Below are 16,015 nucleotides of genomic sequence, written 5' to 3'. Positions count from 1 at the left end.
GATTGGGGCCTTCATGTTTCTCTTTTGTCGAAGACATGGTAGTGGGTGGAATAATTCACCGAAAGATTGAACTAATTTTTCCCTAGCTGAACTTGGGAGCATATCCACAAGGTCTACTGTTTAACAAGATACTTGTGTGGGAAGTTGAGAAGTCACTGTAATAGTAAGTAAACACAACGCACTTCACAAACAAAACCTGGTTGCGTAACGGCAAGAGGGGTGATGTGCTGTAAATATCCGAACGATCAAGCAGGGGTAGTTCGGATTGATCAGTAAGATTAAGCTTGTTGAAACTTTTCCATTGAAGAATGCCAGATTTTTTTCAATATTTACTGATGCCGCGAGAGAAGGAATTCGCATAGCGTTATAAAAAGCTGGTGATGTATAAGTGAAGTGATATCACGCCCTCGCGCAGACACTAACATGAAATGCGAACGACACAGTAATAATAGTCATAATATATAAAATGGATTTATTTTTTAAAAAAATCAGATCTTGTTGAACTATATAAAAGTACTATACATTTGTTGGTTTTGCTGTCAAAGCTTAACACGTAATTTAGTAATCTGGTTTCTGTATTTCAGGACTTTGGATGTCCTACAACTACTAACGATGACATACCTTTGCGATTAGAAAATATTTCTCAAGTAAGAAGGCAACATACACGGGTGAAATCACTGGATGCGTTTCGAGGGTAATTATATTCACTTAGATGTTAATCATAATATATTTGTATTGAAATGTGTTATAGGAACTAGGCAAGAAGAAAATATGTGTACTTTTACGATTTTTCATTGTGTACTAACATGTAAGAACTAGATTTGTCGGTTTCTTTGTAAAATAGTTTATTAATTTTTGTGCTTTTAAATGCAGAACGTTGAGCAATGTAATTTTTTGGTTTCCCTTAATATATTTTTTAAAGTGTACTTTCGTTTCAACTCTTAAGATGTGAACATATCCATGTCGTTTAGGCATAATTGATTAATAATGAATTGCCAAACTTTCAAGCATAGGTTGAAGTCAAAGACGGATTTACAATCTTTTCTGTAGTAGCCGCTAAATTATAAAATAGCTGACATTGAGTCTCCTTGTCTTCTTATTCTACCTCTCAGTAGGCGGCTCGGTAATCATGATATTTGGACCGCGATTTCAAAATTTTCTGTACTGAACTGGATTGATGTCCTACGAGGGAGTTTTGTGGCGCAATTGAACTACAGGATAATTACAAGTAAGAGAAAGTAGGTATACTAAATATTGCGTGAAATAGGTTTACTCTGTTATTACACACTGCTGCAAAAGTCATTATTAGCATTATTAAGTATTTTCTCTTTCGGCAGGTCCTGGAACTAATGAGGATTTTTATTTTTCAGTTTTAGATTTGGGCCTGGAAACATTTCTTCCACGTTTCTCGATCTTCAGCTTCCTCTTTTAACTCCCAATATTTTCTTCTATTTCTCAGATCATCGATTCTTCTTCCTGTTCCATCTTTCCTTCTATGGTGGTGTGAGGAAGACAATTTCTTCGCAAGATGTGTCCAATCCAATTGGCCTTCCTATGAAGGATGCTGGATACGTTTTCTTCTCTCGTATACGTTTTAAAACATCTTTGTTTCTTGCTCTTTCGGTCCATTTTATCTTCTCCATTTTCCTCCAACACCACATTTCGAAGCTCTACGAATATTTCATATCTAAATTCCGTAATGTCTAAGTCTGAACCATACAGTCCAATGCTCCATATATAGCACTGACCAACTTCTTCTTAAGTCCAATATTGAGCCTGCTAGTTAAGAGTGATCTTTCTCGTTGAATGCTGCTTTAGCTATGGCAATTCTCTTTGGTGCACTAACCGTCTCTCGTCAAAATACTTCCCAGACACTTGAAATTATCGACCTCTTCAAGTTCTCTTCTACTGTGATCCGTAAGGATGTGTTTCCATGGGATATTCTCATGGCTTTCCACTTTTCGATGTTGATTTCCATTCCATATAGTTTTCCAATGTCAACTATTTTGTCAATCATCTCTTCTAGTCCTTCTTCGGTTTTAGCTATTATAACCGTGTCATCTCCATATTTGATATTGTTAATAATCTGCCCTCCAATTTTGAAATCTCAAATTCGCATTAATGCTTCCTTCATTAAACATTTACTTTAGATATTTAATAATTGGGACCATATAAACTTTAATTCTGTTGTGTACGACTTAACTTTTACCACCAGCTGTCACAGTAATATGTAGTGTATATTTGCAGATTAATCAAGATTTTTTTTTTATTTCTATCACATGTGCTCATTCAATATTTTCAAAATTTAATTATTCATTCACATTATGACACTGGGAAGTGGCCTGGGACCTATAAGTAAGGTACCACCCCGGCATTTGCATGGTGTGAATGAGGAAAACCCATTAAAACCTCATTCTGAATGGCTGGTCTGAAAAAGCTTTTTACACTTTTTGGACCAAGTGGCCCCACTGGGATCTGGTCCAAGTTTGGGTTAGATTATTTCCCTTCTCATTGTTTGGTGATAAAGAAAGAACCCCAACAGTGCCTTTTAACTGGTGAAATCATAGCTTAATTTAACAATTGCATCAGTGAGTTGGTTGCACAGTTCGCGCAGTTGGTAAACTTGGGTGTATCTCTTTTATTGGAGCAGAACGAAACGGGTCGGAAAAGCAAGAGTCAATCGACTTCCACCGCCGATGCGACGAGCAGTCAACACATTATAATACTGTGTAAATTATGTACATTAAATATACACAGAAACAAAAACTGTGTATAACAAATAACCAGTGTTAAGTTGTTGTAATCTGGTAGTAAATACACCGTAAAAAAACTTCATTATCGAATGTTTTAGATCACCCAATCGCAAGAGGGAGTAAGGCAATAAAAGTACACGTTACAAAGTAAAGTAGTACGCCATTAATAATTCCTCATTTTGAAGAACAGGAAGACACCATGTGCAATACCAAGTAATCCCTGCCCCCAGGCACGTAGCCAGGATTTCGCAATAGGAGGGATCCGTAGCGAAATACTGTGGTTATTACACCAGGGGTTCGATCATTCTAAACTATTTTACTGGTAACATATATTCGTTCGTTTAGCCAGTATTTCGTAATGGAAGCGGGGGGGGGGGGTGCGTGACATGAAATACTATGGTTACAACACCAGGGGATCGATCAATCTAAATTATTTTACTAACAACATACCCATATTGGTTTGTTAGGACAATAAAATGAGGATATGTTAGTAAGTATGTTAATTCAAAAACTATGAAGAAATCTTGCGTAAAAGAATAGAAAAAAGTATTGAAAAAGACACAGTCTTCCGAGGTCATCCGAACTCGGTTCTTCTCAACTTCTTCTTATTTCTCTTATCTTAGTTTAATGCCGTCAAGGATAGCAACGAGATCTCTTTCGGGAGTAAAGACATCCTATAAAATGGATTAGTGTTGCCGCAAAATTCAAAATGGTTCATATTATTGGTAATTCTGGGCATTTCTTAAGTTCTACATGAGAGGCTATCTGACCGAACCGGTTTATCGATCGTCATTTGTAGTCCATAGGGTCACTGGCGCAAATCCCGGGGAGATGAGGGGGACATGTCCCCTCCAATCTTGGAACTCGGGGGACCTTCCTCCCAATAATCCGATTTGAAATGCGTTTTTTTTTTTTTTTTTTTTAGAAATGTGATGATTTGTGTCCGATTGCCACAAAGTAAAGTAAGATGAAATTGATGTCCCCCCTCCACAGAATAAGCCTCAAATCTGCCCGCCTCACACTTTTGAAGACAACTCTGCTCCCCTGATCCTCCACAGCATTGTTTTTCAACTTCATAAATATTTTGAACATCCTTAAGAAAAATTATGAGAACTGTCTTACCCGTCCCTCCCAATGTTGAAGACATTTGCGCCACTGCATTGGGTTAACATGGAGCTAGATGGAATTCGGAATGTTCCTTTACAATAATATCCAATTTCAACTTGATCTACCCCCCCTAACCCCCCACCCCGTTTCCTCCACACAAAGCTCCTCATAAGAAAAAGTAACCAAATGCTTATTGTAGCTTTATATTTTTGAGACTGATTCATCTCTTTCTCGTTTCTTTCTGTTTCATCTTTCCTTAATATTTTTCATTTCTGGATCCGAAAGGGGGGTCCGGACCCCCGGACCCACCCCTTAACTACGTGCCTGCTGCCCCGAAAAAATTCACCCAAGTGTTGTCAGTAGAAGTGACACGATAAACAATAATGGAACAGTGACTATAAATCGGTTAACTGCATATCCGCGAGTGAATTACGATAAACAACATTTGGGCCTATTGTGAAAGTCTCGTTACATCAAAGTTAATTAAATTTATATGTAAAACATTTATATTCACATTCACATTCAAACGTGTGAAGAGTTTCGGGTAGTGGGTGTTGTGAATTGAAATACAAAATACAAGTTTCCAGATTGTTAAATAATATGAAACTTTAGACTTATACTTTAAGGCATGATATATTTAACTTGTTTTTATTTCAGCATATTTAAATCAGTGTTCATGTTACCCAACAATATTTACCCAGCACCATACTGATGTAAAATTCTGTGATTTCTACATTACACAATTGTGCTTCCTAGCACCGTACTGCAACCCATGGGCTCACCACGAAGGTACTTTCTAGGGAGCCCACTCACATGTTCTTACTGCCCCATTCCCAGTCCATAAAAAGAAGTCCGGGAGTGTCACTCGGATCAAGTATGCTGAAAAGTCTTAAACTGCAGATTTAAAACTTTTTAGGCAGTAATTTCTCTCCTGACACTGACTAATCTGACGTAATGCACAATCTCTCATTCTTCTCTTCCAATTACGCAATCATTTGCACAAGATCCATTATTTCACACCTTCCTTTAAAATAACAATGGAACACCTGTGTCATGAACCCCTCATAGGCGCACGTGGTATATATATATAAATGCATATATGAAGCATCAGAAGTAATTTATAATTTATACAGATGCAACGCTTCTCCACTGTCCTATATTGACAGTAGATTTCTGACTTTGTAAACATGAGAGAATGAATGATATTCTGATGTTCTACCATCCCCAGAAGCAACACAATCTGAAAGTATGCACCTAGTATGGATTCTTGCAGATGCATATGTCTCGCATTTTCACACAATTTTCACATAAGCGAGGTGGAATTGCTGTAAACACAGACCTTGCAAAATATACCTCGATTAAACTGCTGTCTACAGAATATCATAATATTAAATAACTCATTACTCCAAAACAAAAGTCGGTATCATCAGTAACATCAAAATCCATATTTTTCAATTATTTTTAATATGTTTATTTCTGTTTAATTTACTTTAAAGCAGCTGTTTGTACACATCTATGATCGAACTCTCGTTTTTTTTTTTTAATGTACTATTAATATACTAATAATTGGCTTACATCATACACTCACATAATAACTTTAATGCAATAAAATAAACATTACCTTTTAATCACTTTTATCAATATCAAAAGTCTTAAAGCTACCATAGTAAAGCATAATAAAATTGTCCAAATCTCTTCTGTTATACACGTCATCGGATACATACCTAGCCACATTAAAAATTTAAATTGTTAATGCTTTTCTGACAAGAGTAGTATTAAAATTATACTTGTTGTTATTGTTGTTGACTTATTAAAATTAAGATAATTCGCAACAGTTCCAATAACTTAACGTCTGACAAAGATAATATTATGAAGATATTTCTGGCAGTTAACTTTTGATGAACATAACGTTGAGTAATTGTAACTGTTAAGGCTTGTTTCAATTTTAATAAATAGTTATATACTATGGTCAGAAAAGTATTACTGATTTAAGTAATAGTTTAGGACAGGGCCGTGCCGGGGGGGGGGGAGCGAGGCGACGGCCCCGGGCACCGAAGTAAGAAAAATTGGAAGAAAAAAAGGAAAAATGAGAGGAAATATTACTTGGAGTATATGTATGGGGGCGCTGTCGTATACTCTCACCCCGGGCGCTGATTTTCCACGGCACGGCACTGGTTTCGGAGTCATTAATAATATATTAATATATAGTTCTCTTAAGTTTATATGTTTTCCTGATAACACCATTTGATCCATGTGGCTATAAGTGCACATTATAAATCTTCCTTTGGCTGGGGGATAGAATCACATGTAAGGAACAAATAGTAGTCTATAAAATCCACTCATTGGTATGGGGTTTTGTATAATTCTATCTGTGATTCTTTTACGCTCTGCCCATATGATATCATGGTAATCACATATAGAAACGTGATATATAATATTCACCGGAATGTGGCAATGTTCCCAGATCATCGTTATCAGAAACAAAACAGTCTCTTGTATATACCAATGTCATTATTTGCGAGATAAGAAATTACATCATCGGGATAAACACGATTTAAGAGGTCAGTTTCAACAGACGTAAGTACCATAGCCTCGATCCGGTCTTGTCCTATTGAAAATATGGCTTCAGATTATTGAAAGAGCATTCACAAGGTGCTTTCAGACATAAGTGCCATAGCCTGTAACCGGTCTTGTCCTATTGAACATCTGACTGACTTAAGCTTACTGAAAGAGCGTTCACAAGGTGCTTGTGTGAATGACAATGTTAACAGGTATTCATAAACAGTAAATAGGTTTGTGTAAGCAGAGCAGTGAAGATTATCATTTCATAAAATATGATGATAGCACAACCAGCACTTTTTGCACCCATTACGTACGGAACATTTCTGAAATGGAAGGTCACTGAAATCATCATAGTATTGGAACACTGCTCAGAGAAATTGGATTCATTGTCCTAGATGCTGATTTCTTAATCTTCACCTGATTTCATGCCTTCTGAAGTACACATCTGACTTAATAAGCAGCAGACCATGTTACCAATTCATTTGTGAATTCTTCGCTGAGACTTTCTGCTAAGTCACTGAGCATCCTCCTCTTCCTGTTTCAATTCCTTTCTCAGATCTCCTTCGTCAACTCTGCTAACATAGCCACATTATGAAGTGGTCTATCTAGTATTCCATCATGCACAATTTCCTGACATCTTATTGGATCTAGGCAACTGGTATCACAAATCAGTGCTTCATTTCCCCCAAACCTATTGGTTATGCTTTGTATGATATGGTGAACACCACCTCGAAATACATCTACACGATATCTAATTTCTAGATTGTCTGGACCTTCATCTTGCTGTTTTTCTCTGTGCATTCGCTTCTTGCGTACTACCCTCTTTTCTTGGAACGTGCATGCAATCCTAACATCATCCTATGTTTTACTTTCTTCCCAGAAATTGTCAATACAAACATGAACACAGATGTTTCCTGAAGAATGTTTTGGGAAGATTAGTCCTGGAATTCTTTACCAGGATTTTTAACCCTGAGCCATGCTGTTAGGAAAATCAGGCCATAGGTCTGCAGATAACGAAATGCTTCACACAGGACTAAATAAACCTTTAGCATTAAAAACCACGTGAAAATTGTTTCAAACTCGCACCACGCTGTTAAGAGATAACTCGTTAATGTTGTGGTTTCTGAATTTGATTGTGATTAATTTTGTAGAGTCAAAGCACTCTGAGAAGAACAAGAAAGCATCCAGGTGATGGGTCATCGTAGTTGCCAAATAATTCCTTCCTTGCAACCTCTGTTGAGCACCATTTTGTGTCTCTAATTTTCTGCAGACGTCGCAACTTCGCTGAAGCTTTACTATCCAGTTTCAAGGCTTCCTTCCACACATGTATCATTTTGTACGAATCCGACAGGAATAAAGCGGTAGTATGTAGTAATTCCAAGAAATTCTTTACCTGCATTATTTTGCAGCAAGTATCGTATCAGTCACACAAGGATTCAGAACATGAGCATAACACTAAATTATCATTATGCTTCCGAAGTAATACATGCAATCCACTGAATTCTCCATATATATTTGCTGCACCATCAAAGGATTCTCCGATAACGTTATTGAAATTAACACCATACTTTGTTAAAGCACTGAGCAACAGTTTTCTCCAATCCTGCACCAGTCCGGTCGGATGATGGTACCAGCCACAGCACTCTCTCTCTCTTACTGTTTCATCTTTGGCATACCGCAAAACAACACTGACTTGCTCAAAAGTGCTGTCATCTTGTGTGCCATCCACTTGCACAAAAAACTTCTGCATGCCAAGCTCATCAACAGTCTTGTCTTCTTATCATATCCAAGATTGTATCATATCCAAGATTGCTTCAATGACTTTGTTCACTGTACTGGCAGACAACAGTGTAATTACACCACCTCAACCTCATGAAAGTGGAGTACCCTGTGCACACATGTTTTTTTTTCGTTCTTCACTTAGCTGAATTACTTTGTATGGATGTTCTTCCACAGGACGGTCAAATTGACTGAGCAGTCGAATGTCTCCAAAAACTTTCCATGATATAAACATATGCCACTAAATATGAACATGCTTTCACTCGGTCTCCTCTAGGGCAGACCCTGCTTCCCAGTGCAGCTTCACTGCTGCAACTGTTCTATCCCTAATTTCAACATTTCTGACAATTTCTTTCTTTCTGGTATTTGTGTACTCATAATGCAGAAGTGATTCAATATCTTTCACGGATGATGCGGAACAATGCATTGACGGCTGCATTATGGGCTTTTGATGGCTCGTGTTCTTGAATGCGTCCATAAATATGTGTAAATTTCAAAGCCCCTTAATGAACACCGGTTTTTCCTTTGAAAATGCCAAGAAAATGTTAAAATAAACCGCGCACACTCCTCACTGTTTACAGGAAACTGTTAGCCAGTTTGTCTTCTCTCTGCGTCCGTTATCTATATCACGATAATAAAAGCGGTTTGGGTCATATGGTAGTCTCTCAACATCAGCACTGCTGGGTTGCACAGGATAACTTCGCTGAAAAAATGTTCTCACTACCCTGGTACTGGATTGTGGAAGCTGGCAAAATTCTGCTCTCCTTGGAACAAAATCCTTATGATCATTTTCTGGATGTACTGAATTACTGATTTCAACACGTGTCTGACATTGAGGTATGGATGACAGAGTCATTGATATAGGTGGTGATGGCTGACTCACAGGTAAAAGTACCTCAGTTGAGAGAGTAGAAAATGGATGATTTAATAAGGTACGTGGTGATGGCTGACTCACAGATGAAGGTGCCTCAATTGAGGGAGCTGAAAGTTAACGACTTCCTGATATAAGTGGTGATGGTTGACCCACAGATAAAGATGCCTCAGCTGGGGAGGCAGAAAAGTGGTTGAGGGGTCCCCTTGTATTTTTCTGCTCCAGCGCCCCCAATGGTCCTAATCCGGCCATGTATATTTTCTATATGGAAAACAACGATACTGTCAAATGTAAATTTTTTAGTTTCAGGTTATGATATCATTTAAGACTTCAGTTTAGCTGAATACTTCAATATTAGCAAAATTATAAAGCAGAGTGGGAAATCAGGAACGTTTCAAGAGTGAACTGGCAATGCAGGTCTGGGATTAGCCGACTGTATTGCTGCTATTTGGCGTGTTACCATCCTTCGTTTCTTTACTCCCGTATGCGAGGAGTCCGTGACGTGTCTTTTTGTACATATACCGCTACTTACGATACGAGGCGGAGGGTCCACTAAAAATTCACAGTTCAGGGCCCACCGAAAAATTTCCCGGGTTCTCGCCTGGCCAGTACGGCCCTAGTGCTTCCTCCATACGAAATAACAGAGAGGTGTAATACAGACCGGTAGCCAGCCTAAAAATGTAGGGGGGGCAGTGAAGTTAAGGGGGTCGGTCCAACCATATTATAGTTCATCACCATATTATACTTCATTTGCAATCCTACCGTGAAAATTTTAGGGGGGCGGCTCCCCCTAGACCCCCTGGATATGGGCCTGGTGTAATATCCTCTCGACCTTTTGAACGAGTACGTTGGGAAGTGCCTACAGGTGCAGCTAAACTTCGCAGAAATCTTCACTTTAGTTTTTCCCTGTCCTTGGAGATAATATAACAACATCAGTAATATTATATGTCGAGCATTGGCGCGTATAAACTGGTTACATCTGTAAAGATCACTTCCTACCTGGCTACATGTCATGACGAGATCATTTAGGGGTTCTTCCTTTTGACTAGCGGGCCCATCTCTCCGCCTAGTCACAGAAGTGATTACAAGGGTTTCTACCCCTCGATTCATGGGCCTATCCCCGAGTTAACCTGGAATTCACCTACAGAACACAAGGTGCAACAACGAGCGCTTATTACGTTACGGCAACAGCATCGAACACTACATCTACATACATCTAATTGTTAGTAAGAAACGAACACTTTAGGGCCTTGCCTTCAAATAAGGCAAATAATTTTAGCGTTTACTTTTGAATTTTAGTTTACCTTGTTTCTCGTCAAATTTAGAAAAGTTATTTCTTACATGCTCAGTTGGCAACACTTTTGCCTTTCTTCCTACTGACAGACATAATAGCCGACAGATAGGCTGTAGTGATAAATATTTTAAAGTATCTATTTTTTTCCCATATCTGTTGCCACACAACTAATATCTTTAACTTAGATCGGCTCGTTATTCTAATTTTACACGTTTAAAGAATTTCAATCTTACTGCTCCTCAATCATGACTCTACCTTTTTGAACGATTATAAATGGCCTTACAATATTGTTCTTTAATCAGAAATAAAACGTTGTTTCCCCATATACCGCATAAATTGTATTAATTAAAAACGCTCTCAATTTGAACACCATCCGTGATACAAATTTTTTCCTGACCAATTTATTCACAATCCGTGGTACAAAGTGGCTTCTGGTTTTTCACCTGCACGTTAATACCCGGGGAAGTGAAATGCAGTTCAATCTTACGAGATACACACAGAGATTTATTTTTAGTCTATCTATTAAAATGCTACAATAGCAATTAAGAGCGACTGAGCTCCAACCTATAACTTTAGCTTTCAAACCTTTGATTTACGGTTATTTGTGATTTCACGTTTATAACAAAAATATTTTTAAAAAGGTGTACTTTAAATAAATTACTTAAAGAGATCTTTTTCACAAAGTTTAAATTATTGTTAAACTTTTGCATTTTAATAATCATTCTCCGAAATAAATGCAAACGAATTGTGCTGCCATCTTTGGAGTTTTTTAAACTATACGTTTTTGGACGTTTATATGTTTGTGGCAAATCTTTCGACAATGATCTCGGAAACTAGAGGCTCTAGAAAGATGACGTTTTCACTGTTCGATTGCAAATTTTGCGTAGATTGTCCAGTTCTAACTCAATATTTAAAAAAAGAAAAACATGGCCATTATTTATTTATTATATTTTTACAGGTACACTGGATGTGTTGAAGTTTAAAAAAAATAAAGCATGATATCCTATCTCTTATTTATTTATTTATTTATTTTGCCTGTTTTGACTTACAATATGGAGAGTATCTCCTATAAGTTCTACAGTTGTCATGTATATAAATGCAAATTGTAATTACAGCTTATTACACCATTTGAAGTACAAAATTATAACAAACATCACATGTTAAATTTGTTATATCATTGCATCATATTCATACATCATCACCATTTGCAAATTCCTGAACCGAATAATATGCTTTAGAAAGTAACAGAGTACGAATTTTGTTTTGAGTATTAAAATTTACTTCTTTATAATGTGATGGTAACATATTATAAAGTCTCGTACAATTTAAATAAACATTTCTTTGGTACTTGGAGTAATGTTGTTGTACTACGTAAATGTCGTTTAATTGCCGCGTGTTGTATGCATGAATATCTCTTGTTTGTATAAACATCTGCTTCTTTTGTTTGTTTCACGAAGTGTATAGATTTATGTATGTATAGGCTTGGAAGGGTTAAAATTTTTTGTGATCTAAATATTATACATTCCAACACCATATAATTGTATGTTGGGGCTGGATATCTCTTAGGTGTTTGTTTCATAGCCAAATTATAATGAAAAACGAAGAATAACCATTTCTCCAGTGTAAGTTGAATCTTTATTGTTTGGAGTGTTTTGCCCAATGAACACCATATATCACTGACATTATAATTGATTGTATGTGTAATGTATTAGCTTTTTTTTAAAAATGTATAAAACGATAATCATACCTGGTGTTCTGTGTGGTTGCGAAATATGGTCTCTTCCTTGGAACAAACATACATTGAAAGTATTTGAGAACAAGATCCTGAGACGAATATTCGGACCCAAGAGAAACTGGAATAGGGAATGACGGAATCTTCATAACGAGGAACTACATAATTTATAACGTTTATCCAACATTGTTAGGTTCATCAAATCTAGGACGCTCAGGTGGGCAGATCATGTAGCCAAGATGGAAGAAAGAACGAACGCTTTCAAAATCTTAACTGGAAGACCAGCCGGAAAACGACCATTACGCAGACGTAGGCGCAGATGGGAGGACAATATTAAGATGGATCTCGCAGAAATGGGAATACAAAGTAGAAACTGGATCCAATTGGCTAAGGATAGAAGTCAGGGGAGAGTTTTTGTGAACGCGGCATTGAACCTCCCGGTTCCATAGGCCATAGAGTTACTGAGTTTATGTATTTGCTTATTACATACTACATGCAAGAAGAGAGAAAACACAGATTATACATGAATTAAAAACTGCAACAAGAAGTAGGTTCAAATCTTGCAAACGGTGCGAGATATTGAAAAAGTAATCGAAAAAATCTCCCCTTTACGGTATCTCTTGCCGATTTTTACCATTACTTCTTTCACTTGTGTCTGCAAAGAGACATGTACAGATGTGAGGAATAACAAGGAGATTCATGCTCATATATGAATGATGCGCTGCGTAAAGAGCGCAGGTTCAGCTAGTAATAAATTGAAAATGATTGTACTCACATAACTGTCCGCTGTAGAAAGATGTACTATGGTTCTCCCCGTGGCAGGGCGCTATAGGAATTTCCTTTCACACAAGAGAACTTTGTTGTGAAAATCAAAACATTAACCACTATCCAGTCTATTGCTTCGATGCGTTGTAAAATAACTCACAAGGTGGGAGTTACTGACCTGTGCTACATGTGTCTCCTGTGCCCATACTCTCCTTCAATTTCTAACAGTTCAGCATCTGATGTTCAACAACTGATTGGGTGTGTCTGTACTTGTTCGGTCCTCCACTCGGATCTGAACCACTGGACTCCTACATTTACGCCACAGGACTTCCATCTGGAACTTCTGAGGACTATCGGAACAGTTCACAAACAGCCTCACAAGTTGTCCCCTGGACTACCACAACAGCAGATCACCCCAGAAGTGACCCCGCACCTAACACCATTTTTGATCTGTCGCAGCTCCAGTACTCGAGCGGAACGCTCCTCATAATTTCAACTTCAGGATTAACAGTATGCGAGCGGTCACACGTGAATAAACAACAAAGATATTAAGTTTTTTAACTTTAGCTGCAGACAGATCCATAGGGTAGCAAATACTTTGAATAATTGAGACAATTAAGCTAATCCTGTTTATTTTGAAATGAAGTTTAAGGAAGTAAAGTTATAGTTGAAGTCCGTCGGTGAACTTAGAATTTCAAACGCCGAAAAGAGATTTACCGACGGACTCCCGAGATATATAGGATGATAAGCATCTACGAAGTTACATCAGTTATTGGAGACACATCACATTTATAGAAAATGCAAAAGAACGTTACAAGTTTTTGCAACTTACGTCAGATCTTATGAATATTTTGTACTTTGGTCATCAATGTTAGGATCCCCGGAACGACCCCGACATGAAAGCCTGGTCACACCATTGTGTAGTACGTAAGGAACGGCAAATCAATGCACATAAGTAAGAACAATGAAATTATGATTGTTTGCATTGGCTAATACACTGTTGCACACAATGGTTTAGTACTTGCTAATATGAACACCATATTTTAAATGTTTATCGTTTGTCAGCAGTCATGTTCCAAGTTTTACGAATACTGTTGTCTACGCGCTGCGATGTCTCTGATAGTAGGTAGGGGAACGTTGTACAAAATTGGGACCCTTATATATTTTAGTACATAAAGCCAAAACTATCAATGATAAAATCGCCAGATGTAAATCAAAGCCTTCAGTGGAATGTTGGTTACAATAAAAGAGGCCCTTTTGTGTCACAAGAATGTTTATTTTAACAAAAAACGAGGGAAACTGAAAAGTGGCAAAAGTCTCCGTTTTGTACTACTAGTCGGGTAAAACGGGGTTTCTTTTAAAAACTTAACAAAATACCTACAAAACTTACAAATATCTTGCTTAAAATTTTTAAAATCTTGTTTACAATTTGTTTCTGTGTTATACACATATCTTGTTTATAATTAATGGAAAAGGAAATAAAAAATGAGTTTTTCGAACTAAGTAATCAAAACTAATTTAAAATAAAATTCTTTTGTCTAATAGGCAACATTTTAAACTTTATGCGCTACAAAAGTCACAAACATCCTCTTCGTACGCGTTAGAGCCCACTCATTGCATCCAGAACACCTATTCCATCCTTCTTTTGCTTTCGAATAACTATAGAGTTCGTTGCAATAAATACAAGTAACATCAGAATTCTCTTCCACTTTCGAAAATGAAGATAGTATTGTTTCCGTCTTTATTTTATTTTATTTTATTTTATTTTTTTTTTACTTTCGATCTCTAAAAGTACAAGCCTTATTAAACAAAATCTCTTTTTTTTATTTTCATTTCAATACATTTGCTCACTTTTCATTCTTTACTAGTAGATCTTTGAATATTTGCCTGTCCAGGAGTAGCCTTATTAAAGAAACTTTTTGTAGATATTTTCTTCTTTTATTCCTTTCGTGTTTTATCTGCTTCTAATTCAGCATTGTATCGTGAGGAAGTGAGAACTACCCCTTTTTTTAATCATTTTTATTTATCTTAATCCTGCTCACCTCTTTAGTTGGAGGCATGTGCAATTTTGGTGAAATGCGAAAACCTGAAAAAATTTCCGCCGGTTCCCAATTAATTCCAGATGTTGAGGGTTGAGAAGATTCAACATTTGATATCGGAAGAGTGGCAGCCGCAGATGTGGAGTGTTGAGATGATTCAGCAGCTGGTGGCAGGACCCAACTTGGCACAGATATTGAAGTTTGAGAAATCTCAGCAGCATTTGTTGGAGAAGTTGTATATACAGATAATGAGTATTGAGATGGCTCAGCTGCTGGTGATGGGATACAAGTGGGCACAGAGTTTGAAAGTTGAGGAAACTCAGCGGTAGTTGTCGATCCGCATGGTCTTTCGGATGTCTCAGATGGAGTGAATAAATGATCAACGAATGCATATCTGTTTAAGGAGTATATTCCTTTTCCTAAAGCCTCTTACTTCCGTTTGCACTGAAGCTGCTTAAACAAAAGCTGATTGAAGAGTTTCCCACTTGGTAAATGGCTACTATCCTTCCAGGATGGTTTATCAGCCATTTCCTTACTTCTTCAAAATAGTAGTTACTTAGAGGTGCCATGAAATTAACATCCAGAGATTGTAATCTGTGGCTTGTGTATAGTGGAAAGCAGAGCAAAATTACATGCTTTTTCTTTGCTAGATTGATCAGTTCTAAGCTCTTGACATGCGAATTGTGACCGTCTAATACAGAAGTAGTACAGGTTTCTCAGGAGTAAGATTTACGAACTCTAAAAATTTATTAAACCAAACATAGAAAAACTTACGTTATTTATCCAGCCGCTCTCGTGATACACAGCAAATGAACCAAGAGGTGCATCATCCATCAACATAATAGGATTTTCCCTTTTCCTGGGAAAAACATACATATTTCTACAGTCACTAAAATCCCTTTTTTAGATGATGTCAAAACACCTTTTTTCTTCCACAAAGAGCAAGCACTTTAGACGGCTTGTTGGGTACCTTCATGATGTCAGTCACATCAACACTATAGATATCATTTGGAGAGAAATGATATTGTTAGTCAAGAGATTCCAATAGATGAAAAAAACTTTTTGACAGCCTCACGATTAAACTCCTTTGTCCTAGCCATAGATGTCTTCTCA

The 16,015-nt window shown here is 37.2% G+C and overlaps 1 protein-coding gene across 5 annotated transcripts in view; it reads left to right on the top strand.

Moving 5' to 3' along the window:
• The window catches only part of LOC145661079 (heparan-alpha-glucosaminide N-acetyltransferase-like), a 643,046-nt gene that overhangs the window by 264,452 nt on the left and 362,579 nt on the right, over window positions 1-16,015 (top strand). For all 5 annotated transcript variants that reach the window (XM_081726530.1, XM_081726522.1, XM_081726528.1 and 2 more), the window contains one exon: window positions 585-694. In XM_081726530.1, coding sequence (XP_081582656.1) covers window positions 585-694 — 110 coding nt within the window. The remainder of the gene's footprint in view (window positions 1-584; window positions 695-16,015) is intronic.

This window comes from Thermobia domestica, chromosome 1 (genome assembly GCF_964235325.1).
Source record: "Thermobia domestica chromosome 1, izTheDome1.hap1.1, whole genome shotgun sequence".
Lineage (NCBI taxonomy): Eukaryota > Metazoa > Arthropoda > Insecta > Zygentoma > Lepismatidae > Thermobia > Thermobia domestica.
This window is presented reverse-complemented; position numbering and strand designations above follow the sequence as displayed.